Below are 21,029 nucleotides of genomic sequence, written 5' to 3'. Positions count from 1 at the left end.
CCTCCACAACTGCAGTTTAACTGCAGTGTTCAGTAGCATACGATTGTATAGCATAATAGTAAAGCATGTAGAGACTGTGTAAATCAAAGAGCAGTCCGCAGGGCATTGTGTTAGTGTCTGGGTCTGTAGAGGTGGTGAGATTACCAGCCAGTCAGCTGCTAAAGAAGTTACCCAAGCTTGTGATTGGCTCGTGTACAGCCTCCGGTGATGGAGAGGGGGGGGGTGAAGGGGGAGGGGGAGGTACTGTAAAACAAGCATTGGGTTTTTTTTACTGTCCCACATCCCCCCCTGCTTATTGGATTATCTAAACAGGAAGTGTGGAGGGGCTAGGGACAGGAAGGTGTTTTATGGGTCGACATAAACATCGCCAGCTGCTGCAGCCTCTGTGCGTCCTCCATGCATGTGAACCCGAGACGTGGACTCACTGGACTTTGTGTACTAAGTCTGAGTTTAAAATGTCTCCCTGTGGAAGACTTATCTTCTCAGACCCAGACAGTGTCCATATCCCGCAAGAGGAGGTGTGAATGGGAGTTTTGTTATTTATATTCATCGGATTTGTGGTTTTTTTCGGACAATGGGTTGTGCAAGCTGACGAAAGCAAGAAGCAATGACAGTGTAGCATAGGACCACAGGTGGGAATCGAACCTGCGGTCGCTCCACGGCGCACCACCCCAATGTATTAGGTTCTCAAACCATTCAGCCAGCGTCCGACTCCTGACACAGTATGCTGCGTTTCTTCGAACAGGCGTTGCACCGAACCACAATGATTTATAAAACTTAAGATATATAAAGCGTAGGTCTGGACGGCGGGCCAGGGAGGGACTGCCAGTAGCCGGGGCAAACAACATGTCATTAAAACGGAAAAGGCTGTTTCTTCTCACATAAACTGACCCCAAACAAGGCGGTGTACTCCACTGTTGAGGGCCTTGGGTAGTGGGCGTTCAGGATGCAGATGGAGACGTGCCGAATTTAACCAATAAGCAGACCACGGGAGTAGGAGAAGGGAGGAGAAAAAACACACTTGACATTGTTTCCCATGAGTCAGTGGACCGGGGCGAAGCCATGGTCACAACGCCGCCCACTCGCCACCAACACCAGCTCAGAATAAGGCCTGCGAGGGCCTGAATGGTTTGGGTGGAGAGATCATGCGGATAAGGATCTGGACAACAGAGGGAACAGGCCAAAGGGGCCGATCGCTCAGATTAGGGCGGACAGGGTTGTGGGGGGGACTGATTCTCTAGTCCCTGGGGAGGACCAGTGTGGAAAGAACAACATTCTGGTCCCACGCACTGTTGTTGTTTCACTGGCAGGAAAACAGTCCTTAGTGAGAGTGCGTGGAGCTCGACCGATCCTGGGATCTGACATGGCGGCCTCCCGCCTCCGTCACCCAAGCCCCCCCCACCCCCTGCCCGACCCCTCCAACTCTCAATCGGTGGAAAGCACTCCCCCGCGGCCCCGCAAAGTCAAAAGTGGCGAAACATCCGCTCTCGACATCCACCAAAGGCCCCAAGAGCACTCAACTCCCCCCCCCCCAAAACCCCCAAACGACAAACGCAATCATGTACATGATTGCGACCTCCAAGACCCCGGCTACCGCTTGACTTCAAACCCCCGAGTACGGGTTGTCGGATCGAATCCCACGCTGGTTAGGCTCGGAGTCTCTGAGGTTCCACATGTGCCATGTAACACAAGACATGATGTCAGACCCGCTCACCCGCGACGGCAGTAAAGGGTTCCCAGGCAGCCAGCGGAAATACCGTTCATCCAAACATGGCAATTAAACACAGCCGACCATGTCCTTCACGCACAGGGGTCCCCCACGCACTGCAGTGATACGCACAATTAGTCCTATTTATGTCGTCCTGGTCGTTTCGCCCATTCATTCGTTCTGATCGTTATATATGGTGCGTTGTTTTCATTGTTGTTCCGTCATGGCATGTGTCTCGATGTTGTCTGGGTCAATGCGCTCTTGAGCAACTCGTCCAGCTGCTACCACTCAGCCAGTTGTCTCTGTGGTCTGGCACAGTTGGCGCCGCCGTCGGTGTGCAAGTATGTGGGGTGAATGTTCACATAGGGTAGACTCTCTAGTGGTTAGGGTGTTGGACTGCTAACCAAAAGGGTTGAGGGTTCGAACCCCCATGTCTCAATAGTCTGACCCGTAGGCATCCTTGAGTAAGACGCCTCCTAACCGCTACCTGCTCACGTATAAAGAGAAAAGATATTCAATGTTTGTTGCTTAGCATGAAGGCATCAATTGTCAATCGTCATGCGAATTGTTAAGTCAGTAAAAGTGAAAGATTCAGGTTAAGTAAACGATTTTAAAAAGTGTTTCAAGTGACCCTAGTCGCCGCAACATGTCTTCCATCTAAATAGGCTAACCTCTATTTATGCGTTTGTGCAGCAGTGATTTCCGGTTGGACCCCAGGAGCCAAGGGCTGCACGCCGTGAGCAGCTGCTTCCTGGAGACGTGATTGGGGTCTCCCGGGCAGGAAGAGCATGGAGCCCATCAAGAGAGACATGGAGCTGCTGAGCAACAGCATGGCCACCTACGCCCACATCCAGGGTAAGACACCCCCCCCCCCTTACAAGCTCGGTGTTTACTGCCTTACCCGGCCGTTAAACCTTTGAACATGCAGCCTGCCCTCCAGCACTCCTGGGGAATTCCAAGTCAGTTTCAGTCTCAGTTTCTCGTCATTCACACTCCTCTCTCTCTTGAGGATTTTGGTGTCCCCCTCTCTCACTCACTCTATATATTGGTGTCACTCCCTCTCACTCAATCTATATCTTGGTGTCACCCTCTCTCACTCACCTTCTCAGTCAAGCTATATCTTGGTGTCAACCTCTCTCACTCACTCTATATCTTGGTGTTCCCCTCTCTCACTCACTCTATATCTTGGGGTCCCCCTCTCACTCAGGTTATACCTTGGTGTCACCCTCTCTCAGTCTTATCTTGGTGTCACCCTCTCTCTCACTCTTTTTCTTGGTGTCACCCTCTCACTCTATATCTCTATGTCACTCCCTCTCACTCAATCTATATCTTGGTGTCACCCTCTCTCACTCACCTTCTCTCAGTCAAGCTATATCTTGGTGTCAACCTCTCTCACTCACTCTATATCTTGGTGTTCCCCTCTCTCACTCACTCTATATCTTGGGGTCCCCCTCTCACTCAGGTTATACCTTGGTGTCCCCCTCTCTCAGTCTCATCTTGGTGTCACCCTCTCTCTCACTCTTTTTCTTGGTGTCACCCTCTCACTCTATATCTTGGCGTCACCCTCGCTCATACACTCTATCCCTCTCTCACCCTCCGATTCTCTATCTCACTCTAAATGTTTCACTTTCACCTCACAGCACCTGTACAGTTCATAATCGCCGAAAGCTCAAATACCTAATCTACATGACATCGCCTCACCTTAAATTACATAGTGGGTTACCAAAACACCTTAAACATGACTTTGAACCAGTAAAAGAGAGTGAAGCAAGTATGACCACAGGCCAGAGACGCCAGCGAGCAGAAGGCTGAGTCGACCATAATCAGCGAATGGGCAGTGAGGCTTCTGTAGATAAGCTGCAGCTGGCACCATGAAGTCAGCACCACAGGTCCCACAAACAGGGACTCTTAAAGCCAAATTCTACTTCTGTGTCACACAGCCACAATGGGTCTCTACGTCACCTGTGTAGCCAACAGGACGCCAATGTCATAGCTCATAGGTGACACGCACCTCTCTTTAAAGTAACGGATGGCCAGTTTTGGCTTTCCAGCTACGTTTTACACTTCATGTTTGATAGACAAGTTAAGGATGCACAGTATTTGCATGACTTCTTCATAGTATGAACATCCCCTAGATGTCACGAACTTGGCCCTGAAATAGTTACTTTGGACCTCCACACAAAACCATAAACCCACAAGCTACAGAGCAGGGACCGACGGTCGTCATGGTGACTGCATGTAACCGGACCGCCTCTCCCCTTCTCCCTCAGCCAACCCCGAGAGCTTCGCCCTGTACTTCATGATGGGCGTGTGCTTCGGCCTGCTCATGGCGCTCTGCCTCCTGGTGACGGGCATCGCCTGCCGCCCGCGACGCCTGGCCAAGGCCCCAACCTCCCCCGAGAGGCGGCGTCTCAAGGAGTCCAGCGAGGAGGACGGCGACGGCGACGAGGACGAAGACGACGACGAAGACAGCATGGCAGACGACCGGACCCGCGAGCTGGTGGAGGTGGACGGTGGTTGCGAGATGCTCAAAGTGACAGTGGCGCCGGCGAGCGAGCACGGCAGCAGCCGCTCCAACGGGACGCTGCGGAGCGTCAACGTGTTCGCCTCGGCCGAGGAGCTGGAGAAGGCGCGCCGTCTGGAGGAGCGGGAACGCATCGTCCGCGAGATCTGGAGGAACGGCCAGCCGGACATACTGGCCACGGGCACCGGCACCATCGGACGGGTGCACTACCACTAGCGGGGGAGGCTAGGCCTGAAACCCGGCCTGGACCGCTGCCTTAAGGGGCCTACACACCGCCCAGACTCAAACCAACGGCCAACTGCCTTTATCCGACCACTCCATAGCCTCTCGTCTGACCCGTTCGGCAGAAAAGTTGCATTGAAACATACCGCAGTAGCGTGTTTGTTTGTTCGCATTTGCGCCTGATGCAATAAGTCTCCTTTACATCGGGCGGCGCTAGTCTCGTGGCAATAGTCCGCCCCTCCCACACGCCGCGCTGATTCGCAACCAATCAGAGGCTCTGATTCTCAGACCTCAACGCTCCCAGACTTTCCAAGTTGAATCAGGCAAGACACCGTCCGTGCAGTTCAAAAAGCTTCCATCACAGCTGAACACACCGAACAGATTTGTTCCCGAACTCGTCCGAGTCACCCCAAACGTTTCAGATTGCCAACGGTTGGGCCAGTTTGTTCAATGCTTTAATGACTATTAAGCTACTATGGATTCACTATAGAGGACCCTGACCTGTCGGGCGCTTTGTCGCACCATCTTGGACGAACTCGTCTGCTTCTGTTCGTTTTTTGTTATTGATGCATACATGTGAATAACTTGTGATTTTTACACAACCACTCGTGAGATTAAAGTTTTGTATTTCACAAAAAACGAATGTCTTTACAAGTACAAGATACAAGCTACATGTCTTGATTCTAACGAGCCATACCACTCACACTGCAGGAGTCTTATCTCAGTAGTAAATACTTCCCTAAGTACCCCCCCACCACGTTATCATCGCCTTCCAGACAGTCACTTCCTGTGTTTCCTTTCCCACAATTCCCAGCAGCCTCGTCCTATTTTAGCTCTCGCCCGGCGCTCTCTCTCCCTGTCTCGGCTAACTGAAGAGCAGTTTGTTTCGCGCCCATGAAAGAGACCGTTTGTCCGCACAAGAGCAGATACCTCGACCGGCGTAAACTGTAGGTGCAACCACCCAATGCTGCCAGCAAGTTCCGTGAGTGGAAAACTGAGGTTCCGAATTGGTATCCCCACTATGTGAGACATTTTTTTTCCCCCAGTCCTACTGGGCCGGGACGCATGAGGCGGTTGGTTGTTGGCGCTCCCGGGCTAGGCGGGTAATCTATCACGTGTGGTAGCGCGTGGCCAGGGCAGGTTGAATCAGCGCGTGTTTTGGGTGCCAGAGAAAACAAATCAGGAGACTGTTGACCCAGACAGAGACTAACGGGTCTCTCCTGATTGGCGGTATGTGCACCAGTGGGCGGTAACAACTATTCCATATTAGCGACCTAACCCTAACATTTAGAGAGGGATATATTCACAAAAAGATAGATAACGATTAAAAAAAGAGTTGGAAAGACAGACAGATATAAAAGATTGTCTGAACACATAGTCAAATAAAAGATTTATTGAAAAGGACAAATAATTCAAAGATTAGGAAACGGTAAAAAAAAAAAAATACATTTCAGCTTCCAATTTGAAACAAAACCGATTCCATATATATGTGTTGCGTCAGTCCAGTCTAACAGGCTGCACGGACAGGCGCATCGGACAACATGTTCTGCTACTCTGCTGCAGTCTCCCGTCGTTATATCTTCTCACAGCCGATCATCGCTTCTTTCCCTCTTCCCAGGCCATAAATAACAAAAAAAGGGCACGATTTAACTGAACAGCAGCGTCGGTATGTTGCCAAAACTGAAGCGCAAACGTATATCTAAGTAATTATCATCGCTTCGTAAAAAAAAACAAATATTTTTGATCCTATCATAAAATGTGAACACAAAGGCCAGCTGTACCACCCTTAAGCAGTAACCGACACCTCTACAGCAAACCAAATGGCACGGTCACTAATAGTCTCCGAATTTAAAAGCAGGGTAGCATATCCACAATCAATGAGAACACGTCAAAATACAGATAAAAACACCCACGGGTGACGAGCGAAATGACAGAGTGGCAGCGCGTGGAGGGAGATTGAACTGAAGACCCGAGAAAACAACAGCGGGCGCGAATGGTGACTTTCTTTATGGATATCGTGGATATCGAATTCTGTATGTGTATTTATAATTGGTCCCGTGGAATAAACGCAATTAATTAACGTAATGATTCAACATTCCATGCAGTATACAGTTGAATTCATTAACCTAAATTAAAGTAAAAGTAAAACCCTTTGATCTTTCGCTGTTTGCCCGACCCTGTTCAGTTGGAGCGGTACAGAGGGTTAACAGCTAGCAGTACGGACTCCCTATTAAGGTCAACTCCATGTTAATCTAAGGCACAAATGCAATTTGCTACTCATGCGTTTCTCAGAAGACCTGTCCGTCTGTCTGTCTCGCCCACATTAACGGCCTCGCAAGGCGACCGACCAAAACGGGCCTCGATATCACATAAGACCCAGCGCTCGCAGACCATTTTAGGTCAATTAACTCCAATCTCTCCTTTTCCCGCTCCAATCTTCCCTCCTATTACAAAATTGCCGATACATTTATAACCAACTTTACATCTTAAGAGAAAGATGAGAGGACTCAAAGTGCAACAAAAAAAAAACGACAAATCAAAATCCCCAAACGAATCTGTGATCCTAAACAGCGCTCTGAGAGTGAGGAGGAGATGACGCAGAGGAGGAGGAAGAGGAGGAGACCCCCAGACAGCCTGGAGGTGGTGAAGACGCACTACTTGGGAGCGGCGGGCTCGGCCTTGCTCTCCTTGTGCTCCAGCTCCATGGTGTCGTCAGCCAGCTCCCCTTCTTCCCCGCCCTGGAACATGTCGTGGGTCCACTTGGGGCTGGCCCCGCCCTTGCGGTAGACGAAGCGGCCCCGGCGGGCGGGGAAGGGGCCCCCCCGCCCGCGGCCCCTGGTGTCCACCCAGCCCTTCTCGCCGTCGCGGTCGTCATGCTGGTGGGGGGGGGGGGGGAGAAGAGGCGGACGGGAGGTTTAGCGAGAGCGGGGGCGGTGAGGAAGGGCTTTTGGCATTAAGTGATGAAGGACGCGGTTATCGGCGGCGTTGACATAGAAGGGAGATATAAGTGAATGCATGAGGGGATACCTTCAGTAGCTTAAAGGTTAAAGGGGTGACATCATTCCACCAGGTGGGCGTTTGACCAGCCATTACACGCCGTTTGAATGGGTAGACCAGCAACGTTTGCTACAGTCCACTGGGGAGGCTGGTAGACTGATCTATCCCAGCATACATCTAGGTTGACACGCCCACCAGTGATGGCACTAAGGCATAGGGAAGGGCAGATTTTCAAACGGCTTGTAATGGCGGATCGCACTTGCACCTTGTGGCATGATATGACCCCTTTAAAGTTATGGAAATCAAGTTTTGAATCATTAAGAAAGATTTACGTCATATCATTTGTAATACTTTCTGAACCGCACGTTTGTATAACAACTCACCAGCTCCACAGACTCACCAGGACACATTCCAGTGATCAGAAATCAATCAACAACGCTCAATACTGAGCCTCGCCTTTTGAGAGGGGATTCTGGGATTTGTAGTTTTCTAAAAGAAATCATCTTCTGCTTCACCACTTCAACTGATTGGGAATTTGCTATAAGATTACATCACATTCAATTAAAGGAGGTCTATGAATTAATGAAATGAATGGGGATGTATCGGGGACTGACCAGGTAGTACTTCCGGCTCTTCGGGGTGTACTCGGGGTCCCACTCCTCGTCGGGGGGTCTCACGGGGGGGTTCATGTTGTTGGCCGGGTTACCGTTGCTGCTGTTGTTGTTGTTGTTGTTGCCTGGGTAACCACCCCGGTTCCAACCCCTCCCCCGGACCCTGGGAAACTGAAACATCCCAAAAAAAAAAAAAAAAAACGGTTGGGTTACTCGAATAAACAAACATAGGAGGAATTTTCACTTTCAAATCCAACGTGCAAAAATATAGATTTTGAATCTTAATGTGATCCCAGCTGATGGACTTTAGGAGCCAGGAGTCAACAGAAAGGAGCTGGTGGAGGAACCGGCCCCCAGTCTCAGTCGTGTCACACGGTGTGGTTTAGGGGCGCCGGGGGGGGGGGGGGGGGGGTCACTTACAAAGCCACGTCCCCTTCCCCGGTCCATGTTGTGGCCCTCGTAGTCACGGGGGCCCCGGTCCATGGGGCCGGCGTAGTCCCGCGGAGGGTAGCGGCCGTGGCCGTAGCCCTCCTCCATGTGGTCCCCCGGGGCCCCGGGCGGCTCCCCCCCGTAGTCCTTCCCCCTGAAGGGAGGGGGGTACGGGGAGGGGGAGGAGGAGGAGGAGGAGGAAGAGGGAGAGCGGTCCCGCTTCTTCTTGCTCTTCCTGCGGGCGGGGGGGGAGATGGATGTTTAGAGGAGGTACAGCGCCGACCGATGGCAGAGCTAGAACACTACGGGGACACCGATGGAGTCTAGTGTGGGGGGGGCGGGGGTCCCAACCTGGGGGTCCCCTGAAATACATACAGCGTCGCAGAAGATTACTGAAATAAGCTGAAATGGATTTTTAATTATCCATTTTAACATCCAAGTCTCTTAGACCTCCTGTATATACGAACCAATGACTGATTATTCATAACTACGAGCAAAATACCCTTCAGGCATGCTAGTGCAAGACGCACTTAGCAACTCCCTGGTCATTAATGACCAGGGAGTCAGTACTGCAGTGAATATTAAATCCACCGCAAGTCGCTTTGGGTGTTGTGCCCAATAATTGTTGAAAGGTACGCGATAACAGTTCCCGATAATTGTTGAAATGTGCCCGGTAATCTATAAAAAGTGCCCGATAAAGTGTGCGATAATTGTTGACCACAATTTATGAAACAAAAAAACCAATGAGTAATAACATGGATGCATCCAGAGGCGGTGAAGGCCTCGGAGGTCCTCCACCGCCCGGTGAGGACGTAAAGCGTGGCTGCTCACTTTGACTTCTTGTGGTGCTTTCCAGCTTTCTCAGAGGAGCGCTCCCTGCTGGGTCCGCGGGAACCCCCGGAGCTCTTGGCCCCGTCCCGCTTGGACTCCTTCCCAGCGAACCTCTTGCGCCTCTCAATATCCAGACGCAGGTCCATCACGTCACCTTTGACCTTTTTACTAGGGTCCTGCGGAGAGAGAGCGCCGACGGACAGGTTAGCCAAAGGCTACCCGAGATAGATTGAGCAAATAATTTACATTTTGACTTGATTAATCTTAGTTTGCCTGGTAGGGGGTTGTAATATGTGGAGTGTGTGCCGTTCATGGGAGAAGGTGTATCAAACTGGGTTTCTGTTACAAGAGATGCAGGATGTACAATCTAAAGTGGTGTGATACTCCCTCTGCTGGTGATGTTGAAAAATACAGTTTTAAAATCACTGATCACATGTTTTAGCGTGAGTAGTTCCAGTACTGCCATTAGTATTCAATCATCAAAAATAAAACTTAACACTAACAAAACCTATATATATATACACACACACAAAAAGGTGCACCTCAATAAATAAAAATATTGTGGAAAGGTTCATTCATTTTAATAATTCATTTTTAAATGGAAGTAAATTCACTTTTCCACAATATTCTAATTGATTGAGATGCACCTGTATATATATCTATATCTATCTATGTATCTATCTCTATCTCTATCTCTATTTATATATATATATATAGAGAGATATATATATATATATATTCACATTCCTCACATCTCCATCCAGCCATTCAGAAGAGGCCAGAGCGAGCAGCATGCACAGAGCAGTTTCATAACAGACACGTGAATCACATTGGGTCAGTGGTAGCTTTTTTTTGGGTGGATTATCGGAGGAAATACTTACGAGGTAAAGGCATTGATAATGGTTTCCGTGAGGACTCTGGATCTTAAGTCACCTCCTGACAGCCTTTGCTTGGGGCTCGTATGTACCCAATCAATAACCATATTGTCATAGGCCTGGACTCGCTCAGCGCGTTACACAATACGCAATTGGGGCGCTTTTTCAACTTAGACTTTTATGCATCCTTTGAAAGAAAAGCACATAGCTGAACACTGCTGCTTTGCACGAGGCTCAAGATTGACCTTGAGCTTTTGTTTTTTGGCTTTGTTTCTCCAAAAAAAAGAGGTGAAATGTTTGGTTATTAAAGACTGGGTCACCTTGTAGCTGGTCTCCTCCACATCCTCAAACAGGTGAGAGTGTCTCTTAAAGGCACTGGGAGAGAGATCGATTCTCCTGGAGGGGGGAAGGAGACGGGGTTTATTAGGCGGGGCTATTTAGAGACGCTGTGAGCATCCATACAACTGTAGAATAAAGATGCTTTGCGCCCTTTGTGATGCGTTAAATCTGTATATGAATATAATGTACAATACTAAATATAAAGTTTTTACTATATATACACACACAATAACACACCCAATGATTAAACAGGATATTTAAAAAAAATACTGTACTCATGTTTACTCATGGCGTTCGTATTTTATATCTTTGATGTATAAAACTAGGCTGCTAACTTCAGTAACTAAAAACTATCCGAAGGCATGTGTACAGCATATTGACATGACCTACTTCAAACATAGCACGATACCGTGAGCACACGCTGAATGCGTGAGGTCAGATCCCCGTACGACGGCGGGACCCTACCTGTGGATCTCGGGGCTTTTCCTTGGCTTCATCATTTCTACCTCGGCCGCTTTTCTTTGGTAGACGGCAAACCTCTCGCTCAGACTCATATCCGAGGAGCGGAAGTGTTGAGCTGCACCAAACCAGAGACAGAAACACAAGAGTTGATCATCCCCAGAAGGCCCCGAAAACACAAATAAAATATAAAAAAATAGCAGTGGAGCGATATTGGTCCCGTCGTGCGGCTTTGCATCGTGTCACGGACAGACCTGCCCGCTCTACGCCCTGCCGTGGCCGCGGTGCGCGCCCAGCTCCCCACGCCTCACTGTACCTTTGATGTAGTGCACGATAGTGACAATGTGCTGAGCGAACAGATCCGAGGGGCTCTGGCGCAGCTGAGCCAGCTGCATCTGGTTGAACACCGAGCGGAACTCAGAGTCCTTCTTGGGGGGTGCGATGGCGGCGGCGGCGGCCAGCTCCCTGGAGGCACGCCTCTCGATGGGCAGAGAGGTGCTGGGGACGGGGCGGGGGGGGAGACACAGAGCAGGAGAGAGAAATACAGAGAGAAAGGCATGGGAGTTATAATAGTGTTGAGAGAGGGTTATGTAAATAAAGAGCGATGGGAAAGAGTTAGGGAGCGAAAGTGCAACGTAAATAAAGAACGATAGGGATGAGTGGTACAGAAAGAGACATGGATGAGTGGTACAGAAAGAGACATGGATGAGTGGTACAGAGAGAGACATGGATGAGTGGTACAGAGAGAGACATGGATGAGTGGTACAGAGAGACATGGATGAGTGGTACAGAGAGAGACATGGATGAGTGGTACAGAAAGAGACATGGATGAGTGGTACAGAGAGAGACGTGGATGAGTGGTACAGAAAGAGACATGGATGCAGGAGACAGATCCATAAAGTGAGAGAAGAAGGGATGAGAACTAATGGAATGGGTTTCGGGTGTCAGTCCAGGGGGTCGCCCCGGCGTTGCACGTACCCGGGCATCTCGTCCATGGCGGACATCTTCTGCTCAAAGTCGGCGCGGGTGATGGACATGCGCGAGGCCGGGGAGCCGTCGCGGGCCGCCATGGCGGCGGGGAACAGGGGCCGGTCCCGCTCCTGGCTCTTGGAGCCCCGGTGCAGCGGGGGCGGCAGCGGCATGGGCGACGGGCTCCGCCGGTTCTTCTCCCTCTCCTTCTCCTTCTTCTCCTTCTTCTTGGCCTTCTCCTCCTTCTTGTGCTTGCGGCTGCGGTACACGCTCTCCTCCGGCTCCGCCTCGCCTCCCGCTGCGGCCGCCGCCGCCGCCGCGGCAGCTGCCTCCCTGCGGCTCTTCTCCTTGGCGGGCAGGGGGTAGGAGGTGGGGTAGCCCGTCTCCTCCTCCCACTTGCCGAACATCTCCCGCGTCGAGAGCGCGCTCTGGGGCTTGGCGCCGCCGCCGCTGCCACCGGCGAGTCCCTCGCCGCTGTCCTTCATGCCGTGGGCCTTCAGGAACTCCTCCTCGCCCGCCGCGAAGAAGGGCAGCACCTTCTCCTCCTTGGCCTCCCTGAAGGAGGCGCCGGAGGCCGGCAGGCTGTAGGCGGAGCCCGCCTTGCTGCTGCTGCTGCTCTTCTCCGGGTCGCGCTCCTGCCGGTCCAGATCCTTGTCCGCAGACTTGGTCTCCGCCAGGAACCTACAGAGGAAGAGGGAACGCCCTTATTAGGAAGGTTGTATGACTAGGTCACTAGTAACTTTAATACATTGATCCCAAAGAATAGACTATCAATACGTTGAAGTCCAATAAATTAATGTTCTGGTTCCTTCAGCTACAAAAAAGAGGCCATTGAGAACATACTTCATCAGCTACCGTCGATACAGATGCTTACGCTTCGTTGGTTCTCAGCCTCACATGCCAGTCAATAACCCTACAGCAGGGGGACCCCACAGAACCCTACAGCAGGGGGACCCCACAGAACCCTACAGCAGGGGGACCCGACAGAAGCCTACGGCAGGGGGACCCGACAGAACCCTACTTTTTGAACGCGGAGGTGATCCCCGTCTTGTCGCCGGCCTTGGGGTCCTCCTTGGAGAAGAAGCCGAACCCTCCGAAGGTGGCCGTCTGCCCCGCCCTGGGGGGGCTCTTGGACGTGTCCTTGGGGGGCGGGTCGTCTCCGACGGTCCTCCACAGGGGTCCCTTGCTCCCGGAGCCGCCCGCGTCCTCCTTGGCGCCGGCCGCCTTGGGGCTGGTGTCGTAGTCGATCCACTTCCCCCCGGCCACCTTCTCTATGGAGCTGCCGTCGGGCCGCTCCTGGCTCTTCTCCCGGGCTTCAGGCGGGCCGTCCCCGGCCTTCTCCTTGGGCTCCTTGGCGCCGGGCTTCCCCTTGGTGCCGCCCTTGCGGTGGCGGGGGGAGGGCGAGCGCGAGCGCGACGAGTAGCTGGAGCGCCGCGAGTGCCGGGAGTGCCCCGACGACGAGCGGTCCGAGTAGCGGGAACGGCTGCGGCTTCCCGAGCGCTTCCGGGGCGTGCGGGAGCGGCCCCGCCGGGGGCTGTGGGGCTGGGGGGGGTGGTGGTGGTGGTGGTGGTCCTGGTCGTGCCAGCCCCCTCCCCCTCCGCCGCCGCCGCCGCCGCCCCTTCCCCCTCCACGGCCTCCTCCTCCTCCGCCGCCGTCGTCCTGCCAGTTGTTGGCCCGGTAGCCGTAGTTGTTGCCGCCGCGGTTCTGGTAGCGCCCGCGGGGGTAGTAGCCGCGGTTCCTGCCCCGGTACTGGAAGGGCCGGCGGTAGCCTCGGTTGTACCCCCGGTAGTTGCCCCGGTTGTTCTGGTAGTCCCGGCTGGGGTAGTTCCTGTGGGGAGAGTGGGACCTGGAGCGGGACCGGGACCGGGAACTGGAGAGAGAGAGAGGGGGGGAGGGAGACAGAGAGAGAGAGACAGACAGAGAGACAGAGAGACAGAGAGACAGACAGACAGACAGACAGACAGACAGAGACAGAGAGAGAGAGACAGACAGACAGACAGACAGACAGACAGAGACAGAGACAGAGAGAGAGTGACAGAGAGAGAGACAGAGAGAGAGACAGAGCCAGAGAGAGAGAGAGACAGAGCCAGAGAGAGAGCGAGAGCGAGAGCAAGAGCAAGAGAGAGAGACAGGAAGAAACAGAGATAGAGAGCCAGAGAGAGATAGAGAGCCAGAGCGAGAGCAGGAAAAACAGGAAGAAATTAATTAGTTTACTAGTAGTAATGTTTGCCAATTACACGAAGAACCTTTAATCCAAAGCCAATATTTTAAATCAACACAAAGCTAAACCGTTAACTAGGTAGTTAAACAGGCGATGGTGATATATTAGTCATCTAGGAGGGAAGACCCAAGGAGCAGGATGGTTTGTACTGTCCAACTACAACTAATATAAAACAATAAATCAACTGCTGCCATTCAAAATGGCTGGCTAGCATATAGTACTACCAGAGCAAGCTCACACCTTCATCTAGTCTACAAACCACTAGCACTAGCATGGAGGCTAGCAATACAGTATCAAAGTCAATCAACAGTAAAAACTAAACCATACATTTAATATCTCAAATGAGGCCAATCTAATTCTAGACCTACAAACATTTGAGGCTTGCATGTTAGTGACTGGTGCCAGCAGGGGGCGACACTGCAGGATGGAAGAACATTTAACACGGCCATGATCTGATCACATTCATTCTCACTATACCCTGTGTTATAGGTAGGTCATATGCAAAGAACACACATGTACTTCATATGTGTAGAGAACACTAAGGAGGTTATAAAGATAAACATTCAAGGGAGTAACTATGCACTCTTTAAAGTTAGTCAATATTTGTTTAATGAAACTTCAGTTACTAGGTGGGTTTTGAGAGCTGAAAGTTCAAATAACATGAATAAATATTGATATAGTACTAATGACGCAAATAGCTACGGGACTATATCAATAAGGGGTTGACTAGAACAATGCAATTTATTTGAAGAAGAAAAACTAGCAGACAAAGGTTTGAATAATCACTGACACATAACACACTGAAAGACCACACCACAAATGAGACAACTAGTAAAAACCAAAACAAGCCATATAACTAACACCATCGTAATACTTAGGACTGACTAACAGTGCCTCACTGACTCCACTTTGCATGTAAAACAGCAAGCAAATCCATAGAGAGCTAGGCTCATGCAAATTCTGCTTTAAGTATAACCAAAGCACAGTGATACTGACGCGCAAGGCAGTGGGGTTGATATTTAAATGAGCGATTGCTCAGCTTACCTCTTCTGACTCCTCATGACGATTATTCAACTCACTTTACCCGCGTCAGTAAAGAGCATAGCACGCTAGCGGGGATGTTCCCATTGATATGCTAGGTGGGCCTAGGCAGACAATCAGATCCGGGCCGGTACAGCTACCCTCGCTGCCCTTTGACCAAGTAATCAATGACCTGCTGCGGAGTCCTCAAACAAACCACCACCCTTCTGCCAGCCTACGTTCACGGGGGACAGGCCTATGGCAGAGAGGGCGGCTTGAGGCCCCTGGATCCCAGCCTAAAAACACAACCGGGAGTGCACGGCACCACAGCTACAAATCCACGGCCACGGTGTGTGGCGACGAGACCGAAATAAAACAACTGCAACCGACGAAACCTAATATTGAGCTCCTTAATCTCCCGCGGATCCCTTGTCTGACAGCCCTTCAGCATCAGTGGTGGAGTGAAAGGACTGACGCCAAGCTTCAGTTTTAAAATAGTAATTGTACTCCCAACTGAATAACCGCACCGAGTCGTGTCTCGTCAGCGTGAACTGGCTTCAGGGCACATCCGGCTTCCGCGAGACGGAGGTCTCATCGAGGGAAACAGGTTAGCGTGTAACAACACACAGGAGGAGGAATGTGGTTTGGTCTACGATTGGCTGACGGCAAATGTAAACGCCTGCCGGCCCCGCCCTCTGCGAGCTTCATCAAGCGGGGCGTGGGAACAGTGGTTAAGGTGAGGAACGCCCTTTTCAACGTGTAGTCCTCAAACCCACAAGAGCACCACAAAGAGACGTGACGGAAGTCGAGTTTCATTATTAAGCAGGAGTTCTGTATTAGGTTTCACATCCTTCTATTCGTCGAATAGACAGGCTGAATTGGTGACCATCGTCGCCATGGTGATGAGCCTACAATGGTGAACTTCACGGTGAAACACTGAACTCTGTTTGACCGCAGTGATGGGGCACTGGTCCAGAGAGGATGGTTTAAAAACACGGAGGAGGTGGTTTGGTTTACCTGTAGCGACGCTTCCTGGACCTGGAGCGAGAGCGGCTTCGGGAATGGGACCGGGAGTAAGACCTGGACCTGGAGCGGGTCCGGGATCTAGTGCGAGACCGCGGTGGGGAATCTGGTGCCTTGGACATCTCTGTGGCCGTCTTTGTCTGAGTTAGTGGTCCCTGAAAATACACAAGAGAATCTGGGATGACATTCATCTTTGGCCGATTTTTGAAGCGAGTTACAAGTGAGGCTGAGTGAGAACCATCGAAGCATATGAACAAAATGAGTGTGGCTTCGGTTATTCAGGGTTCGCATGAATATTATTATTTTTTTAAATTATGATAGCATCAAAGTTACACAAGAGAGCTGATATAGCACCTAGAATAAACTGCAGCTCAAACTCTTTATTATTTGCGTGCATGCAACATCTGAAGTCATGGTGGTCACGAAACAGAGAAACACATTGTTAGTCTCAGCCCAACACCATTTTCGAGACACATCACAGGGGAAGTAAGCAGCTGTTCTCCAAAAAGTGCGCACACAATGTCCCCGGGGTCCAGCATCACCGGCCCTAATCGGGGCTCTATGTTTCCAGAGCCGAAGACAGCCTGGGTCTGGGAGAATGCCTGCAACGCCTGGAACCCTTTCAGCGAGATCCCTTCACCTCAGCCTCATGATCCTCTGGCCAACAGCCCCTCTGAACACCCCCTCTACGACCTTCATGAGAGCGCCAGTGGAGATGGGGGGGGGGGGGGGGGGGGGGGAGAGATAAAGATGACTCCTTTATAATGGAACTTATTTACAGCATGGGGGGGGGGGGGTGCCCTTGGGGTAAAGGGCTCTTAAATAGAGCAATTACCCCAAGGACAGCTGTAGCCATCCCTGCAGTAGATAGGATCAACGATGCAAGACTCACCCTGCAGCCAGAGGGGAACGGAGAAAGATCCTCCTTAAGGAGAAGGCCAACTAGGTCGCACGTCCAGTGCTCTGGCAATAACAAGGGACTCAGATTACGGTTTTCCCTTTAGTCCCCCAAATGATAAAAACAATAAAAACAATCCAAAAGATTGTAGAGTGACACAGACCGGCTGAGGATGAGTGCCTGGTAGTGTAAGACCCCATGAAGAAAGCAACAATAAGATGGCGTAGTCATATCCCACTAAAGATCTCGGTTAAACAGAGATTATGATGATCAGTGTTCCAAAAAGGACCACCAAATCCTGCCCCAGGTTTGGCGTAGCCAGGAATTCAGCTCTGCTTTCGTTCTACGCTGCAGTAAGCCGTGCAGCTGTTGGTTGGAGGGTAGCAGCCACCCTCTCGACAGAATCCTTAATCAATTATGATAACCGTATTACTGCATGAATAATGCTCCCAGCTCCTTAGAAACTCAGCTGAATACGTGCTTTTCTGAAGGTCTGATGAGCGCAACACAAGATAGGAACGTGTGTGAATGGCCAAGTCCACCTCAGAGGAAAGGGGTTGGTCAGCAACAGATAAAATCATCCAGTCCGACCCCATAAATGTGTGATGTAGGTCAAAAATAGTATCCAGACCCCCATGTACACAGTCTACCTGTAGACATCCTACAAGATACCCTAACTGTCCCTACATGCTCCTCATTGCCCTGCATCGGAATTAACTGCGTGTAGCTCCGGGAAAGCCATATTCTGGTGACTAAAGCGTTAAATTCATGGCAGAGAAATTACAACATGCACAGCCCAGAGAAGGACAAGGAGTGTGTCACAGTTCACGGACCTCCTCCCCACCAAAGGACCCTTGAGACCTTCAGAGCGGTGGTGCGGAACCATGCGTGGCTGAGGACACCACCGTGTCATCAGGTCGAGAGGCTGCTGCTACGGCTACCTGGATTGTCCATTCAGCTGCTAACCAAACAACAACTGTTGATCCTCAACTCCACAACCGACTGCAGACTAAGGGCCCCTACACCAAAGGGCGTCTTTACAGAGTGATTTAGAAACCCACTATCAGCATCTCATGTAGATGACTGCAGTCGACAGGAGAGGATCTGTAGCTCGGCACTCAGGGAGCTTATCTCGACTGGTTGGGTTTGGTTGAGCACGAGCAACTCTCAAAGCGGAAAACCGACTTTGTTGAAACATGACTGTCAGCAAATGTGGTCACCTGCATGACAGCCCATCAGTCTTGATTTGATACAAAGGCACACGAGTATTGCAGGCAGGCTTTAGATTTTTTTTGGGCCTCATGGCATAATTGTTTGAGTCTTGTTTTAAGGTTAAGCTTGCATTAAGCATCAAAAATGCCTTACGACTTAGGCAGATATTATTATGGAATGAAAAACAATACACAGATTGGCTTAGGATATGGCCAATGGGGCACAGTGAATCAGAAGCGTTGGGAGAGTAGTTAGGTTACATATGAGAATTTGGCCTAAATATGACTTTAATATGGCATTAATTTGTAACCATGATACCTTTAAATGATTTCATATAAACAGGTTAACACACCACAGGCTAAAGTTAAACCAACTGAATTCTCAAATGCCTAACTTGAACAAACAGACCCATCAAATCAAATAGGATAGGATTCCAGTAAGCCCAGAAAGAGATAAGGTAAACACACTGCATTTGCCCTTTAGCAGAACATATGCCCACCCACATGATAGGAGTAAAGGGCAACTGGATGATAGTTTACAAATATACAACTCAAACCTAGTCATTCAGAATGCTTAATTACATGTCGAGGGTGTGAACCAGTGCCTGATTTGACTGATACCAATTCATTAAATGATTAACGTTTTGATTAAATGAATAATCATCCACGAGTGTTAACTCGAAGACACACTGCAATAGACCGAAACGGGCCTCCACAGTTTAAAAACAAAGCTATAAACCATAACAATAAAGCCAACGAATCAACATCTACAACATCACACACAACTTTATTTTTGAAACTGGCTTGAGTCATCTTCACATCATGCAGCCCAGTGCCAACCACCAACATGGTTATAAAAACAAGCATGTTGGCGCATCCGAACCCCGACCTGCCCGTCAATCAAGAGGAGACCCGACCACGAGACCGACCTCCCCTGAGCACGAGACAAGACACACAATAAAAGCAACACTGGGGTCCGCTGAGGACCCGGGTTATCCGCATGGTGCAGTCCCCAGCACATAGCCCTCTAGCCACACACACACTCTCTCTCACACACTAAATAACACGCCAAGTCATTCGCTTACATTATTGGATTGCCGTTGAACGCCGTCCACTGTTAGTATTGACCCGGGCCACACTCGTTGAATGAAGCAGAACTTACCTTTTTGTGTAACACCGCAGACTCTCTCCCTCTGTCCGTGTTGACTCTGATCAGTGCCTTGCTCAAAGTGAGGCTACCGCCGAAGCTTAGCCGCTTGTAGCTTCCTGGTTGTGCAGGCTGATCCTGCGACCGTCGGCCCCCACGGTTAGCGCACTAACTAGCTGCTAGCTAGCTAGCGGTGGATATGTATTTTGTTAACCACTGGGAACGAGATTAACCCCGTTGGTCGTAGGGTGAAGCTCCGCAGTTTTAGACGATGCGAGTGTTAGCGACCGTAAAAACGTTTCATTTTCTATGTGCTGTCGCTCGATACTACGACTAGCAACCGCCTCCTCGAGTGCGCTGAGTGGAAGTCTCGCGAGACATGGCGAGGACACGAGATGAATAGCAAAGTCAATTTCCTTACGTTTTGTATGAAAATTACCTAAAGTCATATTTTATCTCATAAATTTCACTCAATGACAGTAAATACACTGCAAACTATGCTATTTGCCCTTGAAGCCAATGGCAAAAGTCTGACTTTTTATTTATATTTATGTTTTATTTTTTATAGAAATCTCCTGGAAATTTGGACAATAAAGAAAACACAAACGAAAGTAGTCTATCTGATTGGGCCTTTCATTGATTGTACCCAAGGCTACATGTTTTTGTAATGGCATACTTTCGTCATTTGTTTGTGCCTTTCGCCCATGGTAACCCAACCACCGTTTCCTCAACACCAGTTAGTAGGTGAGGGGTATTTATGCTGCACTATTTCCGTCTCTAACAACATCATGCCAGCCGTACTATCTTCAGGGCAGGCGTGAGAGGTGGTGAAGTGAGGAATTAATACTACTGAACTGATACTGTTCGGTTATAGACTTTGTAAATGTTGTCTTCGTGTAATAATTAAGAATCGTCTCAATCGCCACGCACATTAACTGAATCGTATTGTTTTCCTACTTACTCGTGTTGCCATTTTTAGCAGTAATCCTCACATGTTTAATATTTACTGGCTAAACTTGAAGTAAAACTATGAGCATTTTATTTCATAGGACTAAATGGCAATTACTTGTGTTGGCCAAACCATGAATGCAAAGGTTGACTAGTTGACTACTGACCTTTGCCTAAAAGTTTACAACGTAAAGAAGACAACGTTACTATTATAGTCAAAGAAAAATGTATACAATTGCAAATACATTGTGACCAATCAGGCACTTCTGTGCTAGTTGGGTCCATCCATGATGTATCCGAAAATACTATGAGTACACTTTAAGCCTATTTAATGTCTTCAAATGTTATGGTGTTATGACTGCAAAGTCCATCCATAAACCGAGACAACAATAACGCATCCACAGGTGTCTGTCCCTCCGCCCCCTTCTTTCCAACACCCATTATAATAACACCCGCGGCACTTTCCTGAAATGACTAGCTCGTAGTCTTGCTGTAAATCCGAAATCCCCTCCAGCGGTTTCAGAGTGCGTGTGCTCTCAACCATGGTCCTTCTGTTTCTCCCCCAGACACGCTCCTGCCAAACAGGCAGAGCAGGTG

General features: G+C 50.0%; 2 protein-coding genes across 11 annotated transcripts in view; one reads left to right on the top strand and one right to left on the bottom strand.

Annotated features, from left to right (window-relative positions):
* The window catches only part of eva1bb (eva-1 homolog Bb (C. elegans)), a 7,437-nt gene extending 1,252 nt beyond the window's left edge, over positions 1-6,185 (top strand). For 2 of the 3 annotated variants that reach the window (XM_030347801.1, XM_030347800.1), the window contains 2 exons: positions 2,402-2,563; positions 3,979-6,185. In XM_030347801.1, coding sequence (XP_030203661.1) covers positions 2,497-2,563; positions 3,979-4,448 — 537 coding nt within the window. In that variant the 5' untranslated portion in view covers positions 2,402-2,496 and the 3' untranslated portion in view covers positions 4,449-6,185. The remainder of the gene's footprint in view (positions 1-2,401; positions 2,564-3,978) is intronic. The other variant, XM_030347802.1, reaches the window with a different exon arrangement.
* Positions 5,833-19,854, bottom strand: thrap3b (thyroid hormone receptor associated protein 3b). 8 transcript variants are annotated; one of them, XR_003974609.1, is made up of 12 exons: positions 17,669-17,737; positions 16,223-16,383; positions 12,986-13,834; positions 11,974-12,645; positions 11,312-11,493; positions 11,002-11,113; positions 10,518-10,593; positions 9,323-9,498; positions 8,483-8,726; positions 8,066-8,233; positions 7,482-7,657; positions 7,205-7,330 (listed from the first exon to the last, which is right to left on the bottom strand). XR_003974609.1 is itself a non-coding variant. In XM_030347788.1 (11 exons), exons 2-11 carry the CDS (start codon positions 16,348-16,350, stop codon positions 7,109-7,111), a joined length of 2,829 nt encoding a protein of 942 aa, XP_030203648.1. In that variant the 5' UTR covers positions 16,351-16,383; positions 19,500-19,854; the 3' UTR covers positions 5,833-7,108. The 8 variants fall into 8 exon arrangements, 7 of the variants coding, with proteins under 7 accessions (XP_030203648.1, XP_030203649.1, XP_030203647.1 ...); XM_030347788.1 differs by lacking the exons at positions 7,482-7,657; positions 17,669-17,737 and adding an exon at positions 19,500-19,854 and having other exon boundaries at positions 5,833-7,330; XM_030347789.1 differs by lacking the exons at positions 7,482-7,657; positions 17,669-17,737 and adding an exon at positions 19,423-19,851 and having other exon boundaries at positions 5,833-7,330.
* Between the last annotated feature and the right edge of the window lie 1,175 nt (positions 19,855-21,029).

Source organism: Gadus morhua, chromosome 22, assembly GCF_902167405.1.
Source record: "Gadus morhua chromosome 22, gadMor3.0, whole genome shotgun sequence".
NCBI classification, from domain to species: Eukaryota; Metazoa; Chordata; class Actinopteri; order Gadiformes; family Gadidae; genus Gadus; species Gadus morhua.
This window is presented reverse-complemented; position numbering and strand designations above follow the sequence as displayed.